Source organism: Sinocyclocheilus anshuiensis, unplaced genomic scaffold (assembly GCF_001515605.1).
Source record: "Sinocyclocheilus anshuiensis isolate Anshui unplaced genomic scaffold, SAMN03320099.WGS_v1.1 scaffold519, whole genome shotgun sequence".
Taxonomy (NCBI): domain Eukaryota; kingdom Metazoa; phylum Chordata; class Actinopteri; order Cypriniformes; family Cyprinidae; genus Sinocyclocheilus; species Sinocyclocheilus anshuiensis.
In genome coordinates, this window is record NW_015549637.1 from 593412 (window position 1) to 620397 (window position 26986).

Genomic DNA, 26986 nt, shown 5'->3' on the forward strand with positions numbered 1-26986 from the left:
CACTCACTCACTCACTCACACACACACACACACACACACACACACACACCTCTTTGCGCCGGGCGCTGGGCTGTAGTTCCTGGAGGAGGGTGAGGAGGGCAGCGTGGAGCTGGAGCTCTTCCTCAGAGAGGAGGAAGAAGAGCTGATGGCTGCTTTAGGAGCCAGACACAGAGACGCAGGACGAGCCGCTGAGGAAACACACAGCAGATGTGAGCAGAGAGAGCAGCTGATAGGATGTTTGTATCAGGGCTGTCAAACCATTACATTTTTTATTTAAATAATTGCATGATGTGCCAATTAATTAATCAAATGATTCGCATATAAATTTGGGCTGAGAAATTACCCCACAAAAATCACTTAAAGTCATTATTGTGATACACGAGAAAAGCATTGAATAGACATTACAGCAAAGTTGCTTTAGAAATACATAGTTTGATTCAACATTGCATAAATAATGATAATAAATATTAATGTTTTTAAAATTATTTCTAAAATATGAAATGATGAAACAATGAAATGATACTGTAAATATGAAACTAAATGCACCAGTAGGGGGCGGTGAGCCAATGTCTTACTGAGTGAGTCATTGAATCAATCATTCAACCAATTAGTTTATTCAGAAACAAAGCAAGTGACTGTGTTTACGAATGAGTCACTGAATCATTGGCTCACTCGATTTCTTCAAACCGTGGATTCGTTCAGTAATGAATCAGATCAGTGTTGATCAGAGACACTCAACAGTTCTGCTGTGGCTTTGATTGGAACAATTTTTTGTTTGCAAAACTGAACTAAATTGACAATACTGTCTAAAATGTAGCAATATGAACTTCTTGTTTATTGACCTGATGAATAAGATCAATATTACGTTAGCAATGGTGCAGATATTGGGAAGAAACAGCACTCTTGCTGGTGTGACATTGCTAAACTATATCATATGATGTAAATATGAGAGGGTGATTGTTTGCGCTCATATTACTGCATTCTAAAAGCTTGTTCCTCAGACACTGCATCAGTGACAGGTCTGGACGGAGTGCTGCGTCAAATGCCTTAATCATTGTAACACATTAATTAATGCATGTGATGAACATGGTAAGTCTGCAACTTTAGTCTGTGTGTGTGTGTGTGTGTGTGTGTGTGTGTGTGTGTGTGTGTGTGTGAGTGTGATCGCGGCACCTTTAGCAGGAGCTCTCCTGTGCTCTTCTGAGATGTTGAGTCTCTTCAGCACGTCGGTCATGTTGATCTTCAGCAGCTGGATCTCATCGTCCTGCATCTGAACGCGCTGCTCCAGGAACGTGAGGCGATCCATCACCTCCATCCCACTGGCGTGAGAGCTCTGCTCATCTGACACACACACACACACACATTACTGCATTATTGACTAACTATTGTCCTGTTTGACACTGTAACGCTGCTATGACACAAGCTGTATAGTATAAAGAGCTATAGAAATAAAGGTGACTCGACTTAACACACGCACACATTTCTATAGCGCTTCATTGTTTCAAAGCAGCTTTACATCAATAAACAGAATCAATGACTTCAAATAAGAGTCAAATCCACAGCCTCACACAAGCCTCCTCAGATCCCAGATAGCACAGGTACGTCTGCAAGACGTCTGTTAAAGATCTTCTGGAAAGCATCTGCTGTACAAACATCTGATAGACGTCTCTAAGATGTCAGTTTTACATCATAAACATCTTAAAGACATCTTCTAAACGTCTATTTGACATCTGATAGGAAACGTAGAGCAAACACTCTAAAAAATACCTCTTGCAAACAGACGTCTCCGTGATGTACTTTGCTATCAGGGATAGGCTACACAGCAGATGCTTTCCAGATCTTTAACAGACATCTTGCACTAAATGTCTATTTGACATCTGATAGGAAACGTCCTAGAGACGTCTCGCAGATGAGCAAACACTACGTCAAAATAGACGTCAAATAGAGTCTCCGTGATGTTCGTGTGCGATCAGGGATGTGTCTCCTGCGGTTCCACAGAGAGAAAAGCAGATGATACGAGTCTACAGCTGCCAGATGTTATTTGCTTCCCAAAAATGGCCTGTTTGCTGGCTGCAGAGCTGAATGAGGTTATTTTATGGTCTTTTTCTCAGAAGAAACATTAAATCTAGGAGAAACAACCGAGACATCTGTGAGATTGGTGTTTTTCTGATCACGTTGGATATTTTGCCGTGTGATGTGCTCGTCTCATGAAGCATCAGTGAATCGATTGAATCGTGTGTTTGAGTCGTCTGGAGCTCCATAAGGAGGAGTGGATTATAACCGCTCATAATCTCACTGCAGAAATCCAGCTGAAACCATCCTGACGTCCCTCTGTATTCACCGACTGAACAACACAAAACTACCACTCTCTGTCTGGATCTTTCAATCTCATGAGAACCAGCTCCTACTTCACCTCAAACTCAAAAGGAGGAAATGAGGAAGTATATTTGTTATAAAGAAAATTAATCCCGAAGATTTTCTGCATTTTGAGATTAATATCATGATAACACATTTTGCCCACAAATTCCTACTAATGCATCACAAAAATGTCCATATGTCTTGTTTGTAAATTAATTCATGTTTTTGTTTTGATTTTAGGGTGAAATATTGGCTGTTCTTATAACAAGGTTAATATAGTTAACTAAAGCTAAAATTAAAACCATTAACAAAGCATTTTTGTTACTTGAAATAAAATAAACTAAGAAAATAAAAAATGTAAAAACTTTATTTCAGCCATAGTTGCCAAAGCAACATTTCTCATTTTCATGTAGTTTAACTTGTTGTAATAAAATAAAAAATAATGAAATAAAAATTCACAAAAACTACATCTCTCTCTCTCTATAGATATACATACACTACCAGTCAAAGGTTTATAAAATCACAAAACCACACAACAAAATTACTAAAAGTTTAAAATGAAAATAAATGAAAACTGAAAATATAAAAAAATAAAACCAGATTCAAAATATGAATAAAAAATGTAATCAAACGATCATCTCGCTCTCGTTATCTTCCACACATTTATAAACTTCATCCACTTCAATACACTAAGAAATAAAACTGCATTAAATCTTGTTTTCTGAAAACCGACCTGAAATATAAGTAGATTCTGAGAGAGATGTTCAACTCTAGCAGATATTTGCAGTTGATTTACATATAAACGAGTGTAAGCTCTGCTCATTCACTGACCGATCATGAAGTCTGTGTCGGGCAGCAGACACTCGTCTCCATCAGAGCGCTCCATCAGCTCACAGCCGTCTGAGAGACACACACTCACACACACACACTCCTCTCAGATGAGCCTCTTAATCCACACACACACACACTCTCTCACACACACTCCTCCTCTCAGATGAGCCTCTTAATACACACACACACACACACACACACACGTCTGGTCAGCTATCCTTGTAGGTCTCTCTCTCACACACTCCTCTCAGATGAGCCTCTTAATCCACACACACACAGACACAGAGAGAGAGAGACACACACACTCACTCACACACACACACACACACACACACACACACACACACACACACACACACACACACACACAGACACAGACACAGAGAGAGAGAGACACACACACACACATGATGTCATGACAGATTAGGGTCTGTAAGCGTCTCAAGAGCTTGTGTCGCTGACTGAAGCGTTCAAGGTGTTTGTTGCTCTTCATTCATGTTCTTCAGCAGATCCTTGTGTTGTTTTCCAGTAAAACTGCATTAGATGTGAGGAGAATCTGTATGAGCTGAAGCAGATCTGGCTTTACTCCACTGATTTATGCTTAAAACTTTACATATTCTGCCAGCATGCAGTATCTGGCCACTTAAAACATCCGAAAGTCTTGTGTATTAGACAGCAAGTGTCATTTAGTTTAAAGAGAGATGCACAAACACACTCTTCAACATTGGGCAAAAAGAAATTTGAAATAATAACAGCAAATCAAAAGTGAAAATCAAGTCAATGGCACTCAAAGAGGAAGAGAAAATAATCAGATGAAATAATGAAACACAGAGAGCTGCTGATGTGTCAGTAATATTCATCAGAGCGCCGTATGTTCATTAGCTCAGAGTTTAATGAACACAATCATAATCTCATTCTGTCAATGCTGCACATTCATAATCACACAGTCACATATTCATGCATTTCATTACAGGTTAATTTCTTCTCCGTGCAAATAACTGCATAAAATCATAAACTTACTTGACCCATGCTTTTATATATTATTAAGACCTGATGATATTAAAAATAATTGCATTGATATTAATATTATTTTACTGGCATTTTATTATCAATAATAGTAATAAAAAAGCCTTTAAACAATTAAAAAGCACTAGATCAAGGTGCTAGCAACACCAAAGTCATGGGTTTGATTCCCAGGGACTGAATTAACTAATTAACACTTTGGATAAAAGCATCTGCCACAGCAAAAATTATTATCATAGTAACATTTTTAAATTACTGGTTAATCTTAAAAAACATTATTTTTTATTAAACCTTCACTGAATGCATCTGTTTGTGCATGCAAGAAATGTCGGGCGTTGTTCTGAAACACTGGTTTATTCTGTACTGGGACAATAGATGACAGGATTCTCATCAGTAACACATCTTAATAAAACTTCATGTTTTTGTACTGTGAGCTGCAGATTTTGATTGGTTTATGATGAAAATCATGAGTTTTTCTTTCCAAGAAACATCAGGGATATGATTCAGTCATTGGTGTGAATGTGGAGCAGCTCTGATAAATCCATGTTCAACAACAATCCCTTCTGTCTGCTTCCATCCTTTAAAGAGGATCAGAGCTCAATCACGTGTGCGAGGACACCATGTAACCTATTGTGCGTTATGGAAGAAAGAAACACACGATGCAGGTCACCATCAACCTATGTATTAATGTTAAAGGAAGGTGCAACCAAAGATAGAAAGTACAATGTGTTTTTCCCCAGCATATACACATGAGTGCAGGGGCAGAGGAAACCCCGAATCAGAGTCTTAAAGGGACAGACACCCAGACCATTACAACCAGACGCATGAAGACACACACTGTGTGATTATACTCACTGTGACAGACCTGCAGCAGACCACAGTCAGATGATGAACTGATGAGACACACAGGAACACTGATGAAGACACTTGATGAAAACACACTCACACACACACACACACACACACACACACACACGTGTCACTGAACACTGACATCTGCTGGACACAGAGAGCAAAGCTGAACTGAAGCTCACTATAAGATTTTACACATTATGAACATGAATGAGACTAAATGTGAATGTCTGAGACTCAACTGGACATTTTTCACTGAATCAAACATGAAACACAACAAACCACTTGAGTTAATACATTACCTAAAACCATTAAAAAAAAATTGTTAAATCAAATAAAAATAACTGAAATAAAATAAAACTTTTTTTATTATTTTACTGGATTTTAATGTGATGTAGTAAAATAACTCAAACTAAAACTGAAATAAAAATGAATAAAAACTATATAGACACATTGGGAAAAAAATTAAAGTACTACAAAATGACAAAAAAAACCCAGCAAAATTACTAAAACTACAAAGTTAAATGAAAACGGAAAATATATTAAAAAAAAATAACCAAAATATTAATAAAAAAACTATAACAGTATCTCAATGATATTAAAATAACACATGGCTTATTGCTTTAAAAATAAGTGTTTTGATACCGTGTCTCAGGAGAATCAGCAAACAGAGGACTCAACGCTTTCACAAAAGACTTGTTTATATTTTATAAATACTTTTTCATTGAACAATAATCAGCAGGGATCCATTGCCTTAAAAACAAAAGTGAAAAAGAGGGACAAAATAAACATCAGATAAATATTCATACCTTCTCTTTTACTCTCTGAAATCAAACGAAAGAGACACACAGATCTAAAACAAAACAAAACAAAACCCCCCAAAAAAACATCAGATAACAACAAAGCTCACAATGAGACAAATGAACAAACAAAACAAAAACACAAAACACAAAGCAATAAAAACAAAACAAAAGCAGATTTCGGAACGGGCAACAGTGTCTGTGATTGGTCAGTATTAACTAATGGTCGATCAGGAAACTATATATATATATATATATATATATATACAGTGTATATATAGTTTATATTTATATACTTTCTCTGGAATGATCTGGAATATTTCCCAGTGGTCTGAAAGGTTTAAAATCCTCCATATAAAGTCAATCTGTCTATAATAGTCCAACACCACAGATGATTGACAATTAAACAATCGGCCAATAAAATAAATCACAAAACAAAAACTCACGAACTTCAGAGAAACAAACTAAATAGAGATTAAAACGAGCTGCAGATAAAAACTAGAGTGAAACCAGGCTCAGTGAGTCACGTCCAACCAGTAAAACGGTGCATTTACCGTGTTTTTACACCATATCTGTAGAGTATTTAATCACAGCAGTCTGAAGGTGTGCTTCGGTCCGAACCTCTCGATTTAACTCGTCTGAATATTACTGAAGAGCTCATTAAGACTGACGATAATCATAAATAATAATAAATCCACTGCACTTACTGAGCACAAGACTGCAACAGCACTTCAAAACATTGTTAAACTAAGAGGACTTGAAATATAGATATATGCTTATACTTCATTTTAAATTATTTCTTTAAATACAATTACAAGTCTCAAAAGTATGATTTAGAGAACTCAGAGAAGAGGACAGGAATTTAAATAGATTTGTTTTCTCAAAAATAGTCCTGAAAATATATAGCATGTTCCAGCTTTAGAAACAGACTTAATAAAATATCTCCTTTTTGTTCAGAAGTTGGAAGCAGAAAGACGATGCTGCTCCCAAATGCAAAAACCCTCATTTCAATTAGAATATGAATTATTTTCAGAGACGTTTCTTCAGTAATCACTGGAAAGAAGCGCTCACCAGCTGAACTAGTTAGATTCATCATAACTAGTATCTTGTCAAGCATGGACAAATAACAAATGCATGTTCAATAAAAATAATACATTTCTAATCCATATATTTTGCATCTAATATTTGCCACACATTTATATTAAGGTGCTACTAAACAGCTGTGTCCGTCTCTCATCAACAGCAGGTGAAAAACTATATTAAACACAAATAATAAAATGCAACTAGCCATATAATGGTGTCTAGATGAACAAAATGAAGAGTTATTAACTCGAAGCACATGTTTAGTAGATTTCCATCCAATTAAAGCTCTGCATCTAAAAAATCAAGCCAAAGAACAAGACAAACATGACGGGGGATGTAATAGTGCAATTTCTCTAGGGGGAACTAGAAGCGTCATCAAATAAATATTAAAATACATTTGTGCATTCTAGAGGATCTGAATCTAAAAGCTCAATTTCATTCATATAAAACACAGATCTCCGTACAGATCAGGCCAAACACTTCGGCTGCTCTGATTCGTTGATTAGTTGGCCGTGTTTAACCCTGCAGGTTTTGAGATTCTCACCGTCCTTTGGTTCATTTGGTCAGAGTCGTCGGATGTTAAACAAAGAGGAAAAATTAATGGTCTACAAAAGCTGAACTTCGATCAGAAGAGCATCAGATGAGCATCTTCTCCAGCCCTTAAAGGGACAGTTCACCCTAAAATCAAACGATAGGATAGAAACAATACTGTAAAATAAGTGTTCGGTTCCCAGCATTCCTCAACATATCTTCTTTTGTGCTTAACAGAGGAAAGAAACTCATGCAGGTTTGGAACAACATGAGGGAGAGAAGATGATGACAGAATTATCTTTTTTGGGTGAACTGTCACTTTAAGGCCGATTCACACCAAGAACCATAACGATAACTATATAACTAATTATAACTACAGTCTAAAACAATGGTGTGGGATTTACTTTGAAATTTTCACTCAGAAACTGCTAGTAAATTTCATAAATAATTATGAAAAAAGGCAAGTAACGCATTGAATTAAATGTGAAGTTTTGAAGTAGAAAGGCTGAAAGTGTATTTTCTCTTAGAATAATTTAAAGTTTTGTCCGTCGCTTTAAATGCTTGAGCTATCTGAATGTTTTTATTCTTTATCATTTTGACAATATCCTTCATCTGTGTCATTATAGTTGTGGTGGAACTCGTTATTCTCATGAAATTAACGTGATTATAGTTATCGTTATTTCATTATTGGCGTGAACAGACCTTTAGTCTGGGACTGTGGTCTAGTCTTGGTCTCGACTAATGGAGATGTTTTATGAAAGCATCCGTGTTGTGGATCCTTCAGAGATTCTCCCATCATCCCTCAGCAGTGTGACAGTCCAGTGTACTTGACAAGGAGTTGAACAGAACCACCGAACCTTCAGCGAGCAGATGAACAGAGTGAGGTTGGAATGAGTCTCTGAAGGAGAAATGAAGAAGGCAGATTAATCGTGGATTAAGACCGGAGACTGGGTCTGGTCGTGTCCTTCCATCATCACCATCTAACGGCCCTGAATGCTGACCAGAACCGCTCCGCTTCCACTGGACCGCACAGATCTCAGTTTCACTGCAGGTTCTTGAGGATGCGGCCGTAGCGGAAGTCGTAGACGTGTCGGCACAGGTACACCAGCTGCGGGTCGATGCCGTCGGGCACCAGGCGGTGGGCGGGGCCAATGCTGTCGGAAGGGCGGGGCACTGGGCGGTGGGCGGGGCCAGTGCCATCGGAGGGGTGGGGCACCGGGTGGTGGGCAGGCGGTGGGCGGGGCCAGTGCTGTCGGAGGGGCGTGGCACCAGCGGGGCGTGGTCAGCACTGTCGGAGGGGCGTGGCACCAGCGGGGCGTGGTCGGACATGCCCTCCGAGCGGCGCTTCACCAAGGCACAAAATCTGCAACATCACATGCAATTATGAGACACATGCATAAGGAACGCATCTGAGCGGCGGCACAGCGCTTACCTACAGTACTGTGCTAGCGGCAGGACGTAGCATCGCTCCTCGATGCAGGCCACGCTGTTCTCATCCTGATGACGGGAGGCGAAGATCTCGTTCTGAAAGAAGACACGTGACGCGTGTTTACTCCTGAAAAATCACCCGGCGGGACTAACCCGCTGCCAGTGTGTGTGGGGGGTAACGCATTACAAGTTACGTCATCAGATTACTTTTTCCAATTAACTAGTAAAGTAATGCATCACTTTTTATTTACAAAAAAAGTACAGAGTTACTTCTTCAAATGTATTTTTGCATGTATTGACTAACAGCTCGAAACATGTTGAGAAATAATCAAGAAGCGTCGTGTGAACATGAGGACACTGCAGTTCTGGACTAAATGTCAACATGCATTTACTCGTCTCACTCGCACAGATTCAGTATTCCTCAAAATGAAGAAAAACTGTGAAATGTAAACTTAGAATATGATGCAAACCTGCAATGCTGCATTTAATCCCATTTTATTAACCAATGAACTTTGATGATCCAATTCAAACATACTAATAAGCAAAAATGACTTTAGGTAAACATTTGTATTTCTTTTTTTTTTTATTGCTGAAGAGTGTTGAACTTCTCCTGCGTTCTCTTCTTCATGTAATCCAGAACGGCAGCACAGCTGAGAGGCTTGTTTGAGCGGCGCCCTCTACTGTACAGACGGGAATTTACATTTCCTTCAGCCTGAGGCTAGCGCTAATTTCGTTAACGAAAACTGTGACGAAAAATGTTTGTTGATTAGCTTTTTTCCCATGACTAAAAGGAGACGACGACGAGACGACAATAAGGTCAATAAGCGATAACTGTGACTAGATCAACATGCAATACTGTTGACAATAAAAGACGACTAAAATGTATTTTAAAAAATAAAAACTATACCAAAATGTCTTTTAATTTTCGCCGAAAAAACGAAAATTGCTGCTCATGCCTCTACTGCACGAGCTTTCATGTGTGCGGTTGCCAGATATCAATAATTCTTTGTTAAAAGGACACATCTTTGTGCTTATTGGTGAAAGATGCAATTCCTGAAATGGAAAAATTAATTTCTCAAATGACAACAATCATTACGATTGTAATTTTGAGCAAACATAATTTTTTATCAGTTTAACTATTATACAGCATAATGAAAATGTGACGAAAGGTTTTCATTGACTAAAATGCTCAGACATTTAGTCGACTAAAACTTGACTAAACACAAGCAGGACAAGCTTGACTAAATATGATAACTAAAATTTACATCTGACACAGGACTAAGACTAATTTAAAAGACTAAATTCACTACCTTTCACTTTTGGTGTGAAAGGGCTTTTACATTTGCCAAAAATATAACTTTTTATATTAAAAACAAACAAACAAGCCCAGGCCAGATGAGAAAAAGTAACGCAGAAGTAATGTAACGCAATACATTCTATAAAAAGTAACCAAGTAATGCAATTAGTTACTATTTTAGGGAGTAACGCAATTCTGTAATGCATTACATTTAAAAGTAACACTGCTGCAGGACTGAAGTGTGTTCAGATCACTAACCCAGCATAATAACAGCAGCGGCTCACCTCGCAGTGCATGCTGGGATCTCTGCCGCCCTGCGTGTGCTCAGGCCGATAGTACCAAAACAGACTCATCATCAGCTCTCCTGAAACGGAACCGATCAGATCATGTGATGAATGAGCAGAGACAATTAAAGCTCCTACAAGACTGCAGCAAATAATGTTTTGTTGAAGAACTGAATGTCACATAATATAACACTTCAGGTGTCATGCCGGGAACTATGAATTCATCTAGTTTCTGTTAATACAACAAAAATGAATCCTGTAGTGCAAACATTAATTGAGTAAACAAAAAAGCCACAAAACGGCTCAAAAATGACTGATAAGCAGCATGGAGATCTCGTGTGCATTCACACAAACACCACCAACAGGTTAAACATCAAGCAGAGCTGCAGTGAAGCTGGTAATGAACACAAGACACTCATCCTGAGTCGCATAGACATTTGCACTGAAGAAAACCTCTCCGATTTGTGAAATCTTTCTTTTGAGCCGATGAACCAGTACACAAAATCATCTGAAACAGCTTGTGGTTCAAGTCAACACAGATTTACAAGTTACTCAAAAAAAGGTGAGTTGATTAAGACTAGCTTATTCACTTTAAATCTGCATTTCACACCATTATTGTGTGCTTTAGTAATATCACTGCATATATGTCATGTCATCACGTGATTGAACTGCTAAACTGGTGAAACGAACTGTCTGAAAGAACCAGTTGGCATGAAAAGAATCAGACTTCACATCACTAGCTATGAGTCATCTGACACAGTGCCGTTTTTATTCCCTGCACATGATCTGCGAGGTGATAAATGATAACCTGTTCTGGGGTCTTCCCACAGAGCTGAGATCTTGGCCACGTATGGCAGGGATTTCTTGCGGGGTCCGGATCGTACGAGCACAGTGTCTCGTACCCTGATCACCTCTCCGTCGCGCTCCACTCCTTCATAACTCTGACGGAGAACCGTCTCGTCATCACCCTGCAGAAGCACAGCCATGACAGGTCAAACTCACAGATCTGACCTGCTCAACCATTCACCAGTCCTTCAATCGCTCACCGCAATAAACACCTCCTTCTCCGTGGGGACTCCGACCGGACGCCATCCGTTCGTGGCCTGCCGGTGGCTCGCCTTCTTCTGATGCTTGGCACTTGCTGTGGGGTGTTTCTGGGATGATCTGCTGTGGCCCATAGTGAGCGAGCCGTTGGATGGCTTGGTGTTCTGAGGGCATTCTTTGCCCACCTTAAGCCTGACCTCTGCCTCGGACGTCGTGGACAGAAGGCGCGGGGTCACTCGGGGCATACCGGGACATCCGGAGCGCGGCAGGGCCGGGGGAACGAGGAGCGTGCGACTGTGCTTCTCTTCTAAAACAGCACAATCAAACACTTCCATGAGTACTAAAAACATGCATCTCAATTTTAAAGTCAAGTTTTGAAAAATGAAAGTAAATGGTGGTTTACTGAATAAACTATGTCGCTGTCTTTAAATTAAAAGTCCGTTTTTTTTAATGCAAAACAATGCACATTTTAGTCAGAATTGCATGCTGTCAGGATGAGCCTTCATGCAAAATAGAAAATATGAATTTCTAAAATTTAAAGATAGGGATAAAACCGTAAGATGCGAGTAATGCGCTGAGGAAAACACATCTCAAATGCATCTGTCAGGAGGGCGAGCCGCTCTCTACTGTAGCGTGCTTTGCTGCGTTCAAGTCTTCTTGGGAAGTTTGTATTTATGAGTTGGGAAGTCGTGATTACGACATCATGTCGTTTAAGTCACGTGGGTGGGAGCAAGATGCCGATGTACCATTTCTAACAAAAGTTCACCACGATTTTTAAACTCTACTTCTACAAAATGACAAATAAAGAAGGCAGCGGCTATTTGCACAAAATGTCTAAATTTTCTTAGCGATAGATGCTATTTACACTATGTTAAAACACCAACATTTTCTGCTATTTATACTACTTATTGCAAATTGTAGCAATTATCTGCACGTCAGTATTGTAGTACATTATAAAACAGTACGCAATAATAACGTATTGAGTGTAAATTATAAGTTTAATTCAAATTATTAAATGGATGCCACCTTATTGGGACAATAAAGCACCTACCCTATCCCTACCCAATATTTTATTTTCAACTTTTTGATTATTTCCTACATTTTTATTGAAAATAAATGCCTTTCCGATGCGATATGAGATTTGAAAAGGGAGAAAAAAAGTTCGGCAAAAGGTGGGTTTGAACTCGGGTCGATCGCGTCAAAATGCACGCGCCTTACCATCTACGCCACTGAAGCTGATGGTTTAGGAATGTCTTTTTTCAGTGTTGACTGTCCCAATCAGACGTTGGTGGGCGCACTTAGTGTAAATAGACACTCCAAATAAAGAATGCCAATCATGTGTGTTTTAGCTTTTTTTGTTTCTGTTTAGGTTCTGTAAATTGAATGGCTACATATTCTGGTATTCAATGGCATTCTGTGCATGCAACTTAGGTTTACTGTATATGAAAACAATCATTAATTTCACCAAATTACCATCGCTGATTCCCTTCAACTCAGAAACTCAAGGCTTAAAAAAAAGTTCAGTTTCCCACTCGTAATTACGACTTTACTGTGGCGTTCAACTAGTAATTACGATCTTTCCGACATGACTTGAGTGCACCATTAGGCTAGTTTAAAGCGGTTACGTCTTATGTTTAGGACAATTTGGATCATGCAATTCTCCCGAACTTTGATCACTAGCTCGAGCACGTATCGTAACGTTACACTGGTGATATTGTGCAGCGATACCACCGAAGAGTCGTCATCCTCACCTGTTTTGATTGGATGGCTGCAGCTGGAGCAGTTGGTGGAAAACGAGCAGGTCCTGCTCTGCACGGCGCTGAAGGCGTATCCGCTGACCCGACAGGCCTCGCCGCAGCAGGGCGACCCGACTGACCCGCAGAAGGCAGGGTGTGGGACACCTGAGGAGGCCAGCAGCTGGGACCCGGAGTGCGTGCAGGGCAGCATCCGAGCGCTCAGACTCGCCGTCCCCGGATGAGCGATGTGGACGTAGTAGCTGGAGCAGCAGGGCTCGGCGCACAGAACCAGGCACTCGGCCGGAACCAGGCACTCGTGCTTGACCACCGGCTGCTCCTCGCCCTCGCCGTACGCCTGCCGCCCGAGGAAGAGCGCCAGCCGGTGGCAATACCCCACTGAACCCTCCGGCGGACAGCAGAAGTACGGACTCAGCTCTGCTTCCACCGGCTCCTCCTTTACTAGCTTCACGGGACAATATCCCAGCATGCTCTGGTATCCTGCTTCAGCCAAGCGGTGGCTTTCCGTAGTCGGCTTTGACTCGAAGCTCCTGCTTTTGCACACTTCGCAGGCTCCTTCCAGTTCAGGCTGCGTCCAGCTGTGTTTCCCGGACTTCTGCGCTTGGGGTTTGCAGACGGTCTTACGGTCCGTTTTGATCCTGTGCTTGTTTGCGGCGGTTGAGCTGGTGAGCTTCAGTAGCGCGGTGGCGTTGAGTCCAGCCAAGCGTCTGGGAGTGGGAGCGTACAAACTCAAAGCGTCATGCATCTTATCGGTCGAGGCCTTTTTCATCCGCTTGGGTTTTTGGCACGTCTTTTCGGCTCTTTTCGAGCCGGTCTTTGTTTGCTCTGTAGTGGACGAACCACCGCCTTGTTTCCTAGCGAGTTTGGCACCTGGCGGCCCGTCGGTTTTCTCGAGCAGAAGACTGTTGAGCGCCTCGGCGTTGAGCGAGGCTAGTCTACGTTTCCGTGGCTCCTGAGCTGAAGGTTTATCAATGGTGGCCTCCGGTTTGGTTTTGAGGCGCTCTTGCAAGGACTCCCTGCTGTTTTCTGCTTTCTTGTAGGGTTTTGGTTTCTTTTTGTGCCCTGAAACTCTATTGGGATCCACCTCGCACACCTTGGTCTCATCATCAAGGCGAGTGAGCAGAACGTGGCAACTCTTGGCCTCGCTTCTTCCTCGTAACGGGTAGAGCTTCCGATGGCGCTCACTCGTAGTATTGCACTTTCCTTTCTTGGTCTTAGTTTCATTCATTTTCATTGAATGTTTTTCCAAACGCTGACTCTCTCGACCGCTGGACTTGACTTTCTTCGCCATGTCTTTCTTGGCCTTGCCTTCTCGCAATGAATGCACAGGCCAGGCTCCGCCCACAGTTTCACCATGTGACCAGCGCTCTACGTGGCCCCGCCCCTCGACACGATACTGGCCAATGGAAGCGTTTTTCCGAGCATGGGTCATGACATGCTTCCTGAGAAGAGCTACGGGATAAAGAGGATCTCAAGTTAATATAAAAAAAAACATGAACACGAGAGGAATCACTGCTTTTAGTAAGAACAGGGTTTCTGCAGGTTTTAAGAAAGTAAATTTAAGACCATGGAAAGAATATTTAAGGAATAAACTGAATGGAAAACAATCTAAATAACTGTCTTGTATTAATAACACTTCAAAGTTATAAAGTAATATTTCTAGCTTGAATACCTCTGCTCTCAACCACTTAATATGGAAATAACTTTTACTGTAACTTCTGATCAAACTGCAAAAAAAGTGCTGTTCTTCAAACATCTAAACATCCTTAAATTAAGATACATTTACAGGAGATGCGCAAGAAACAGATCAAATATTAAGTGAGTTTATGATTAAAACAAGAACAAATATCTGCCAAAGGCCTCAGAAAAATCAAGGGAAAACAAGTTTATTTTCTGACCCCATTGGCAGATATTTGTTTGTTTTGAGCATAAACTCACGTCATTTTGTTTAATTTCTCAGAAAGCAAAACTTCATATCTCCAGTAAATGATTTTCTTCATTTCTTCAGTCTTGATTTAAAGATGTTTAGATATTTATACTGGAAAACAAGACAGAAATACTGAGGAAGATGTTCATTTTTGCAGTGAGTGCGTGCAACATTTAATGTCACGACTTTATCAATTTAAGAGTTTCTGCTCCGATTTAAGACCTTTTTAGGCCTTAATTTGTGGAAGGGCGAATAAGACTTTTTAAAACCCGCAGAAACTGATTACATTCAAACATCATTTTCTGTGGACTGAACAATATGTGTAATAAATCCTCACATTATATTACTGCGCTAAAACAATGCCACATTTAAAGAACAGTTTACCCTGAAAAATCAGGTAAATTCTGTCATCAAATACTGACTCCCGTGTAACTCCAAACTTGTTTACTATCATTTTCTCAGTGGAAACACAAAATGAGAGCTTGTGAAATGTGATAGCACAGACACTACTGGAGGAGAGCTGAACCGAGCTGGACGATAACGTCACTGAATCAACGACGAAGTTGTTCAGTCTGTTCATCACACTCAGACTTGGGATATACAGAGCGTCAAGTCTGCTCAAGCTGTCAGGTGCATTCAGGTCACTTTGGTCAGAGCAAGAATGCAACGCACCATTTCTACAAAAACATCTGCAAGATTTTTGAACTTTACTTTTACGAAATGTGCATGCGGCGTGTTTTCCCTTTTTACACTTTTATTCAAATTATGAAGGTTCTGTAAATTGAATCGTTGCACATTCTACTGTAGTCGTGCAATACTCTGGAATTTTGCACATGCAACTAAAGTTAGTTTTACTGTAAAAGAACAAAAATAATTGAATTCAGTTTAACAAATTTACTATCAATACAGGTGTTGCATCCACCATGTTTTCGGACTTAATTTGGAAACTCATTTCAATTAAATCCAACTTTACTTGTTTAGTGCTTTTCACAAAAAAGTAAGAAAAAATAAAGCTTAAAGCATTAGTTCACTTCCAGAATAAAAACTTCCTGATCATTTACTCGCCCTCATGTCATCCGAGGTGTTCATGTTTTTGAGGAAAACGTTCCAGGATTGTTCTCCATATAATGGACTTCAATGGGGAGCAACGGACTGAAGATCCAGTTTCAGTGCAGCTTCAAAGAGCTCTACAGGAGCCCGTTGGTCCCCATTGAAGTCCACTATATGGAGAACAATCCTGGAACGTTTTCCTCAAAAACCTTCATTTCTTTGCGTCTGAAGACATCTCGGATGACATGAGTAAATGATCAGGAAGTTTTTATTCTGGAAGTGAACTACTGCTTTAAAGAAAGTTTCCCCACTGGTTTGTTGTGGCGTTCATGTGCGTTTAACTGGTAAATACAGTCTTTCCAACATGAACGCACCATTAGAGTTATGATGTTTTGTGTCTACTCCCAATCACTTTTGCTGGGTGAAGCAAAGAGCGCCTGCGACGGTTTCAAACATCACTTTGAGCAGCATTTGTGTTTGTGAGTGATTAAGCACACATGCTGAATCTGGAATAGCGCTCACTATTTTACTATTAAGCTCAGAATTCAGCAAGAATGCGTCCTTGAGCAACCCATGCAGGGTTCGAACCTACAACCTTTCAGTTACACCAGATCTCCAAGCTTTAACTGACCTGCAATGTGGTTAGTAACGTTTGGTGATCGGAGACCGAACCTGCCGCGAGCTCCTACGGTCGTGACGTCACGCCGCTCGTTAGTTCGTGACGTTGTCGCGGTGTTTGTTGTTTATTAGAACACGAGAGGCCTGACGTCATCCTTCAGCAGAAATAACGCCCTTCCTCAACAACAAACAACAACCGCGTCGGTGGCGTTACAATATAGTTTCACAGTGCTCGCGATTTAAAGCGCCCTTGATTTGCGTGCGAGGATCAAACGCGTCTGCGCAGCACGGAGCGCGACTGAACGCGAGAGACGCGACGCAACGCGCCGCGCGGCGTGTTTATTCGCGTGCAGCAGCGCGAACACTCACCAGTAAACGCACGGAGGTCCCGCGGGGTGTTTGTCCGGAGCTGCTCGTCTGCTGCTGCTGCTGCTCTTCCTGCTTCTGCGCCGAACTTCATGCGAACCAATAACACACACACATGCTGATCCTCGCAGCCTCCTCATCCAATCAGGAGAGCGCTGTGTGCAGCACACTCTGCGTCCGAGCGTCAGCGATCGGCAGCGCGAGAGCGCTTATTAATCATAAACACTCTGGAAGAGCATCTCTCTGTCTGTCTGAACTATCTGAGCACGTGTATAAACCTGTGAATGGCACTGCATTAGACAACAAGAATATACTCGGTTTTTGCTTTTACAGAACATTTGAACATGCTGCTGCTTTTCACATGTTCATTCTCTGAGTTTAAACCCTCATAAGAAAAGTTATTTTTTATGATATTATATGTAGCAATCATATATGCAACTTTATATTTAAACAAAATATATGAAAAAAGATGTTTATATATATATATATATGTATATACAGTACTGTGCAGAAGTCTTCGGCCATTAGTATTTTTATTACAATCAATGGCAAAAGGAATGTTTGGAAATATGAACTGATATTTCCTCCTGACACACTACAGCAAAATATAGAAATAACTGACTTAAAACCATTTATTTGTTGGTGAAAATACTAACAGCCGAAGACTTCTGCACAGTACTATATATTACACATACATTTATATGTTAGTAGATAAAATTGTTCCAATTTAGGTTTCATACATTATATTTTCACGTAATATGAGAATACATTTCATATATGTAAATGTAATGTATGTACACACAGTAGGCTATATTAGACTTGTGTATGGGTTTTACTGGCGGTGTACTACATACAGTATGAACACTGTTGGCTTTTGGCAAATATCTAATGTTCCTCATCTGCAGAACAGCATCTGCTGAATGTAAGTTCTGGTTCTCTTACAGTCCAGCCTCATCTGGGTTCTCCGGGTCTCGAGTCCCTCCTCTCTTTGTAACAGGGATGCTCTCAGAGCGTTCTGGCAATGTTCTCTCAAAGTCAAGTTCTTCTAGTAACATTAACAGAATGTTTGTTTAAAGTTATCTGATGCACAAAAATGCATTATACGTTGTTCGTGAAGCTTTGTTCTGAAATGTTTCAGTTGGACAGTTTGTCTAACTTTTGAAAAAATGTTACTTGTTTCAGAATGTTCAGAGAACATTTAAAAAGTAGCATTCCTATGATGTTTGCAACATGATACAATTAATTGTTTCCATGATTACATTGTAATTGTACATTGAAGTCCATTATATGGAGAACAATCCTGGAACGTTTTCCTCAAAAACCTTCATTTCTTTGCGACTGAAGACAGAAAGAACATCTCGGATGACATGAGGGCGAGTAAATGATCAGAGCAGTAACTCCTGAGAAGACTGAAGATGAAGCAGACTGATGAAGTGTGCTGGTGAAACTGCTCAGATGATTGAGATGTGTTGATTGTTGAAGGTCACCAGCAGTCACACACATCTCCAGATATGACTGTCAGAACACAGAAAATCACCACTCACTTTCACTTTCAGTCAGAGAGCAGAGCTGCACTTACAGAAGACAACATGTTTCCATATGACCAACGCATTCAACACTAGAACAGAAGCAAGAGACTCCGACTGAAAGCTATTGTTTAGTGCACACGGCCACAGCTAAATCCTGCTTCCCTTCACACCTTTGAGTCAATTCAGTTATATTTTAGAAGTAAAACACTTTATCCATGAATAAAAGTGATGCCAAAGCAGAATATTCAGATCACATGTTAACAAATGTTTCGATTGCATTGGTTTAATGATTAAATATGAAGCATATGAAAGACACAAGGGCAATAAATGATGCGATGGTTCATTTTTGGGTGAGTTATTATGCTTTAATCGAGCCTGTGAACTATGAGAGTGATAATGCTTAACTCCTTACAGACTGTCCACATTTATAGAGTCATGAGAATACATCACAACACACAGAAATCAGTGTTTATTAGCACTGCACAGAAGCATCAGGTGCGGTAAGATCAAAACAAGAAATTATATTGCACAATAATTCATATTTTTTTGCAATGTGACCATCTTAAGCTGTATAAATGAACATGAATTAATAATGAACAATAGCAAATCTCTAATTGGATCTCATGTACACTAAAATAAAAAAGGTAACATCTAAATTAACTGGATTTTTTCCAATCAAATTATTATTTGGCATCACCGAATCAACCTAAAATACATTCATTTGTACCAACAGAACTCTTATTTATGAGTTAAATCAGGTACATTGCTCTTTAAGCTGATCGCAGGTTACCATGCATTTTTTCCCAGTGTAAATCAAGGATCTGGATCATATTAATTGGATTAATAACCGTTCATAACATAATATGCTGAATGAGAAGGAAAACAATTATATTTAACAGCTATAGGACATTTGATAAATTCCTGATTATGTTCAGTTCTTTGCATGTATGTGTGTGTAAATGTGCATACCAGGGTTATTCTAGTTTACTAAACCTAAAACCATAAAAATACATTTTCATTACTTGAACTAAAATAAATGTTAACTAAAATAAAGATTTTTATTATTATTATTATTTATTTTATTAAAGCTAGTTTACAAGTCAACATTCCATTTTCATTTATTACCTTGATGCACTAAAATAACTCAAACTAAAATAAAAATTAAGTATAAAATGATATAACCTAAAAAGTAATCATATAGTATATATATATATTAGTGCTGTCAAACGATTAATCGCGAAGTTTTTGTTTGCATAATATATGTGTGTGTACATAAATACACACACATGCATGTATATATTTCAGAAAAATATGCTTATATATTAAATATATTTATTTATAATATTAATTATATGAATATAAATATAGACATGTAAATATTTTCTAAATATATACTGTATGTGTGTGTATTTATATGTACATAATAAATATACAGTGCACATATATATATTATGCAAACAAAAACTTTTATTTTGGATGCGATTAATTGTTTGACAGCACTAATATATATATATATATATAATTATACAAAATGACTAAAACGGTAATTAAAATAAAAAACAAATATAAAAATCTAATTCAAAACCTTAACAAAGAATGATAATAATATCTCAATGTACTAAAATAACAAAAAATAAAATAAATTATATTATTTAAATGTTAGAGAACTTTAATTTGGATATTTTGTATTAAACTAAGAGTAAAGGATTTTTGGTAACACTTAAAACCTTTATGTATAATGCATTATAAAGGGTTGTTAAAGGGAATAATGCATTATAATTATTCATAATGTGCGTTGTAATACATTATATCTTGTCGTAAATAAGTATATTAAATGCATAGTGTAACAATGACTTGATAAGTGTTACAATGTATCAACTGTAGAAGCTGCATCACAAGGCTTTAAGTAAAGTGTTACCAGATTTTTTGAACCTTTTATGTTATTGTTTTGTATGCAAAGGTCACAGTTCTCAAAACACTTCTGAAACTAGCAATCTAATCAGAAGCTTTCAGCTCATGCAGCGCTTCATGCTGAACAGGTTGTTGCCTATTCCATAGACATACGGGCTGACTGCGGTGTAAAACGTGGTGATGAAGAACTCCAGCTCTGACCACAGTGTGAAGGAGTGTGGGTCCCACAGCAGATGCAGGATCAGATAGACGGTCCAGTTGAGCTGGAACAGAGTCATGGCCGCAAGGATGGCCTGCGTGCTGCGCTGGAAGCCAGATCTCCTGGGCCGCTGCTGGGACGTCTGCGATGCCTGTCGGGCCCTCACCGTCTTCTGCTGAGTTATTAAGATCCTGACGATCATGCTGCTCGTTACTGTGACTATCAGCAGAGGCAACAGGTTGCACACCAGAAGGAAGGAGTACTTGTAAACGCGGTTGCGAGTCGGGCACCTGGTTAACGAGCACTGGAAGAAATCGACCGGACAGCCCTGAGACGAGGAGTTCTGGTGACTCCAGTCCAGGTTAATGAGAAGCGTGGGCAAGCCGAAGACCAGAGCCACTGCACCGCAGAAGACAGAGAGAAGCACGGCCGAACGCAGACTGTCCATGAAGACGGGCCGGCTGACCCGCGTGTGCACGTCCCGCAGCTTCTGATAGCGGTAGATGCTGATGAGAACCGTGAAGAGGATGCTGGAGATCTCCCCGAGGATGGTAAGGAACTTCAGGCCTCTGCAGCTCCAGATGCTTATCCTGCGAGAGGAGCGCAACAGCAAGATGTCGTAGACGTCCACGATCACGATCTCCTCCAGATTCGCCGTGGCCAGCCCGAGGAGAAAGATCTCGAAGGACTTCAGGCGAGGCGTCTGTAGGAGTGAGATAATCAGGACCGTGTTTCCTACAACGCCGATGACGGAGACGACGATCCTCAGAGCCAGAAGGTCCACGTAAAAGCCCTCCATGGCTCGACCGATGCGTTCTGCAGCAGATCTGGAGCCGCTTCTGCTCCAGCGGATCACAGTTTCTGTCATATCACTGCATCCTGCTTAATTGGAGCTTAAGGAGGAGAACGGTGTAATTGATGCCTTAGAGCTTTGGTGTCCTTCATCTGGTGACGAGCAGGCGCTCAGGCTTAATTTCTCCATGGAGTTTGCCCTCACATCTCCATCACTGGCTTGATGATTGACAATAAACATCGGCTTCCAAGCAGAGCTGCTTTCATTATTTTTAATTAAAAACATTTATGCGTCACACATTTGTATGACAGGTAGAATAACCTCATTAACAGATCTCTCTCTCAATCAAAACTACATTAAGAAAATCTTTATTTAAATCTAAAGTTTTACACAGTTATTCATAATAATACAAAGGTGCTTGTTAGATGCTTTTGGTTTTTATGCCAACCTCACATGATATGGTGATTTAAAAAAAAATAACAATGTAATGAAAGAAGTCTGTTCTGCTCACCGCGGCTGCATTTATTTGATCACAAATACTGTAAAAAATGTGAAATATTATTATAATGTAAAACAGCTGTTTTCTGAGTGAATCTCTGTTAAACTGTAATGTATTTCTGTGATGCGCAGCTGTATTTTCAGCATCATTACTCCAGTCTTCAGTGTCACATGATCTTCAGAAATCATTCTAATATGCTGATTTGCTGCTCAAGAAACATTTCTGATTATTATCAATGTTGAAAAACTGATTTATTTATTTTGAAAACATTTTTATTCATCTGTGATGCATTAAATTGATTAAAAGTGACAGTAAAGACATTTAGAATGTTAGAAAAGATTTCTATTTCAAATAAATGCTGCTCTTTTTAACTTTCTGTTCATCTGTGAATCCTGAAAAATACAATGTATCAGTTTCCACACAAATATTTCAACACTGATGATAATCAGAAATGTTTCTCAAGCAGCAAATCAGCATATTAGAATGATTTCTGAAGATCATGTGACACTGAAAAAAAAAAAGATTAAATAAAATCTTTATTTTTAAAAAATGTATGTTCCACCTAAATTACCACAATCTGGTTATATCTTCATATATAGCTAGAATGATTCTCTGCCCAGCCATGAATTATGATTATAGTTATCCAATATTACCACACCTTCTAGACAAATTTATAATGGTAACAACATTTCTCACTAAAATATTAATAGTTATGATAATTTAGTATTTGTCACCACTGACATTAAACCCAATGACAGACAAATTGTGAAAGATGCCATATTAATGTATTATGATTTATAACATTATCAGAGCTGGTAGATTACTTACAAACTGTAGTCCGCTTCTGATTCCAAATTACATGACAAACATTGTAGTTAGTGACGTCATCCGTTACATTACACATTTTAGGTAATATAATCAGACTACTTTTAGATTACTTTTGACCTAACGTGTTTATCACATTGATTTAAACAGGATAATCTTGTTCCACATTGATATAAAAATGCAAAAAGTAAGAAAATATATTCCATTGTTTGTTATTAACATCATAAAGTGCATTACATCAAGGTTTAGCAAACTGGGGTTCGTAAAGGAACTGCAGCGGGTTTGTGAGTTTAATGAAAAGCTAATATTTAATCATAAAAATGTTAAAAAATAACAACAATCAAAATAAAACACTTACTAAAAAAATTATATTTTATAAAGGAACATTTTCGTTCGGGGGGAACGAAGAAACAAGTGTAATATCCCTTAATAAATTGTCAGGTTTTATGGTAAAAGTTGGAAACTTTTGGAAACGTGACACTGAACTCGCATGCTGCATTAACTAGTAACGATCAAAGAAAACGAATATGATGCATATCTTTACTGTAGAAGATTGTGAGACATAAATAGTGTACTGTAAGAATAACTACACTATTTAACATCTCTCTTCTCTTCAGGAAAACACTGCAAGCAGCTCAGAGTCAATGGCTTGTAAGTCTCTTTTCTTTATTTGAGTTTGTTGTGCTCACTGAGGCATTATGGGATGGTTTTCTGTGAAAAGCACAAATAATATGCAAACACAATTGACTTGCAAGATACAGTATATTTACTATACACAGTATGCAAGTCTCTGAATATATGCATCATTTTATGCTTAGTTGAATTAAAAATAAAACCAATGACGAATCCATCAACATAGCTAGAATACAGACGTTTATTTGTGTTAATATGCTGTACTGCAGTAAAAGACACTGATGGCACACTGAACATATGCCAGATATCAAGAGTTCAAATCCCCAAATCAGAGCTTCTCTGTTAAAACAAAGCATTTTCTGCCCGGTGTTTAGCTTCGTTTTTTGTGATCTGGCAACCATGCGCACGCGCTCTCGACAAAAACAGGACAAGCTTGACTAAATATGATGATAACTAAAAAATACATCTGACACAGGACTAAGACTAATTTAAAAGAAGATTCTCAGAAGATGTGAGATGTTCTGGAGGCTTGTGAAGATCATTCCTCCGCTGAGGAACAGTGAAAGTAAAGCTTCTGGAAACAAACGCTCCTCAAAAGATCCTGAGGATCAGATTTGAGACTCTAAAACATGATTGATGGAGAATCAAGTAAAGCTGAGCTGCTTCAGTCCAGTAAGTGTTCATCTGGAGATATTACTGCAGTTATTCTGACGCTTACTTGATCAAAATCAGTCAAGATTTGACACGAGAAGCTCCAGCTACAGTTACACTAAAAGAGCTTTGACTGGATAAAACACTCTAAACGATCAATCTGTTTGGTGTTTAGTGGTGAAGAGACGTTTGCTCAACATAGTCCTGCAATCTTTCACCAAGACGATGAAGACGAGGCCTGTGTTAGTTGTCTGTCATTTATAAATCACTCACTAATTAATCTCTCAGGCTGGAAAACATCTCAATAACTCATAACCTGATTGATCTTAATGCTTTCATCCTGTAAAGTTTGTAAATTATGTGGATTCTCATATTGAAATGGCCTCAGAATTGAGTTGATATTATGGCTTTGTGCTTAAATAAAATGTAAATCCATGTAAATGTTGTGGTCCTTTCATTGTCCTGCCTTTATAGATGTAATAACACTTTTTTAATGGAAGTTAAACATGAAACATACTGACAGAAAATGATCTCGGCACGTAAAATCAGGCATGAAGACAACAATATCATTTTTAACAAAAACTGCAGATTGGATTAAATAGTCATTTTAAAAATGCATTTGTGTTTATACATTGCAGTATGAACAGGCTTAGCATTAGCAATGCTATAAATGATATGTTGTGTGTGTCAAAATGTCATTTCCATACCTAAAATACATATTTTACAGTCCCTGTTATCTACTATAAAGGTTCTACTTTTATTTGTATACACAATAAAACAAAATATTGTGCTTTTGTAAAAAAAAGAAAACAAACAGGCTGCGCTTTCTGCCGTCTCGGTTTTCAAGAAATTGTTTACGGATCGTGTCACAAAAATGAAACGAAACTTTACGCACAGTTTGTTATGACTATGTTTTAGTGCCACGTAAAAAAAAAATAAAAAATCTACGATTGAGATCGTAATACTTTGAGAAAAAAAAGTCAAAATTATGAGAATGAAGTCAAAATATTTTGAGAATAAAGTCAAAATTACAAGAATTAAGTCGAAATATTTTGAGAATAAAGTCAAAAATTACAAGAATTAAGTCAAAATATTCTGAGAATAAAGTCAAAATTACAAGAATTAAGTCGAAATATTTTGAGAATAAAGTAAAAATGACAAGAATTAATTCAAATAGTTTGAGAATAAAGTCAAAAATTACAAGAATTAAGTCAAAATATTCTGAGAATAAAGTCAAAATTACAAGAATTAATTATTATCAATGTTGAAACCAGTTGTGCTGCTTAATATTTGATCCAAATATTAATAAAAATATACATTTTGAAAGATTCTGTAATTAATAGAAAGTAAAAAAAAAAGCATTTATTTGAAATAGAAATTGTTTGCAACATTATACATGTTTACTGTCCCTTTTGATGAATTTAATGCATCTTTGCTGAATATTATTCATTTTAATATTTAGAAAGAAAAAACTTACTGACCCAAATTTTTGAATGGTAGCACACATATGTATAATTTATATAATGTCAGTTACTCAAAATTAATTTACTTTTATAGTATTGCTAGTTTAAAGCATTAAACCATTGACAGTCACTTTGATTAAAAAATGATAAAATTATATGATACACAGAATAATCGATTCGATTAATTACAAATAATAATATATACTAGTATTTGTGAATACAATAGATTATTGTGGCATGTGGTTTAAATATTACAACGGCATTTTAGTGCCACGTTAAAAAATTAAAAATCTAAAATTACGAGATTCAAGTTGTAATGTTTTTTTGAGAATAAAGTCAAAATTACGAGAATAAAGTTGAAATATTTTGAGAATAAAGTTTAAATATTTTGAGAATAAAGTTTAAATATTTTGAGAATAAAGTCAAAATGACAAGAATTAATAGAAATATTTTGAGAATAAAGTCGAGATTACAAGAATTAAGTCGAAATATTTTGAGAATAAAGTCAAGATTACAAGAATGAAGTCGAAATATTTTGAGAATAAAGTCAAGATTACAAGAATGAAGTCGAAATATTTTGAGAATAAAGTCAAGATTACAAGAATGAAGTCGAAATATTTTGAGAATAAAGTCAAGATTACAAGAATGAAGTCGAAATATTTTGAGAATAAAGTCAAGATTACAAGAATGAAGTCGAAATATTTTGAGAATAAAGTCAAGATTACAAGAATGAAGTCGAAATATTTTGAGAATAAAGTCAAGATTACAAGAATGAAGTCGAAATATTTTGAGAATAAAGTCAAGATTACAAGAATGAAGTCGAAATATTTTGAGAATAAAGTCAAGATTACAAGAATGAAGTCGAAATATTTTGAGAATAAAGTCAAGATTACAAGAATGAAGTCGAAATATTTTGAGAATAAAGTCAAGATTACAAGAATGAAGTCGAAATATTTTGAGAATAAAGTCAAGATTACAAGAATGAAGTCGAAATATTTTGAGAATAAAGTCAAGATTACAAGAATGAAGTCGAAATATTTTGAGAATAAAGTCAAGATTACAAGAATGAAGTCGAAATATTTTGAGAATAAAGTCAAGATTACAAGAATGAAGTCGAAATATTTTGAGAATAAAGTCAAGATTACAAGAATGAAGTCGAAATATTTTGAGAATAAAGTCAAGATTACAAGAATGAAGTCGAAATATTTTGAGAATAAAGTCAAGATTACAAGAATGA

At 38.0% G+C, this 26986-nt stretch overlaps 3 protein-coding genes across 6 annotated transcripts in view; all 3 read right to left on the reverse strand.

Annotated features, from left to right (window-relative positions):
- Positions 1 to 3310, reverse strand: part of LOC107659819 (echinoderm microtubule-associated protein-like 1) — a 6068-nt gene extending 2758 nt beyond the window's left edge. For 2 of the 4 annotated variants that reach the window (XM_016448862.1, XM_016448864.1), the window contains exons 1-3: positions 3190 to 3289; positions 1174 to 1341; positions 50 to 188 (exon numbers count right to left, since the gene is read on the reverse strand). In XM_016448862.1, coding sequence (XP_016304348.1) covers positions 50 to 188; positions 1174 to 1341; positions 3190 to 3244 — 362 coding nt within the window. In that variant the 5' untranslated portion in view covers positions 3245 to 3289. Of the gene's footprint in view, positions 1 to 49; positions 189 to 1173; positions 1342 to 3189 lie in introns of all 4 variants that reach the window. The other 2 variants (XM_016448863.1, XM_016448861.1) reach the window with 2 other exon arrangements.
- Positions 3311 to 7783: 4473 nt separating this feature from the next.
- Positions 7784 to 17340, reverse strand: LOC107659792 (bromo adjacent homology domain-containing 1 protein-like). The gene is made up of 7 exons (XM_016448820.1): positions 17250 to 17340; positions 13283 to 14737; positions 11534 to 11838; positions 11296 to 11455; positions 10488 to 10567; positions 8911 to 9002; positions 7784 to 8841 (listed from the first exon to the last, which is right to left on the reverse strand). Exons 1-7 carry the CDS (start codon positions 17338 to 17340, stop codon positions 8274 to 8276), a joined length of 2751 nt encoding a protein of 916 aa, XP_016304306.1. The 3' UTR covers positions 7784 to 8273.
- A 3444-nt stretch (positions 17341 to 20784) lies between these two features.
- ora6 (olfactory receptor class A related 6) lies at positions 20785 to 21684 on the reverse strand. Its single transcript, XM_016448821.1, has one exon. The coding sequence runs from the start codon at positions 21682 to 21684 to the stop codon at positions 20785 to 20787; it is 900 nt and encodes a 299-aa protein (XP_016304307.1).
- Positions 21685 to 26986: the final 5302 nt, after the last annotated feature.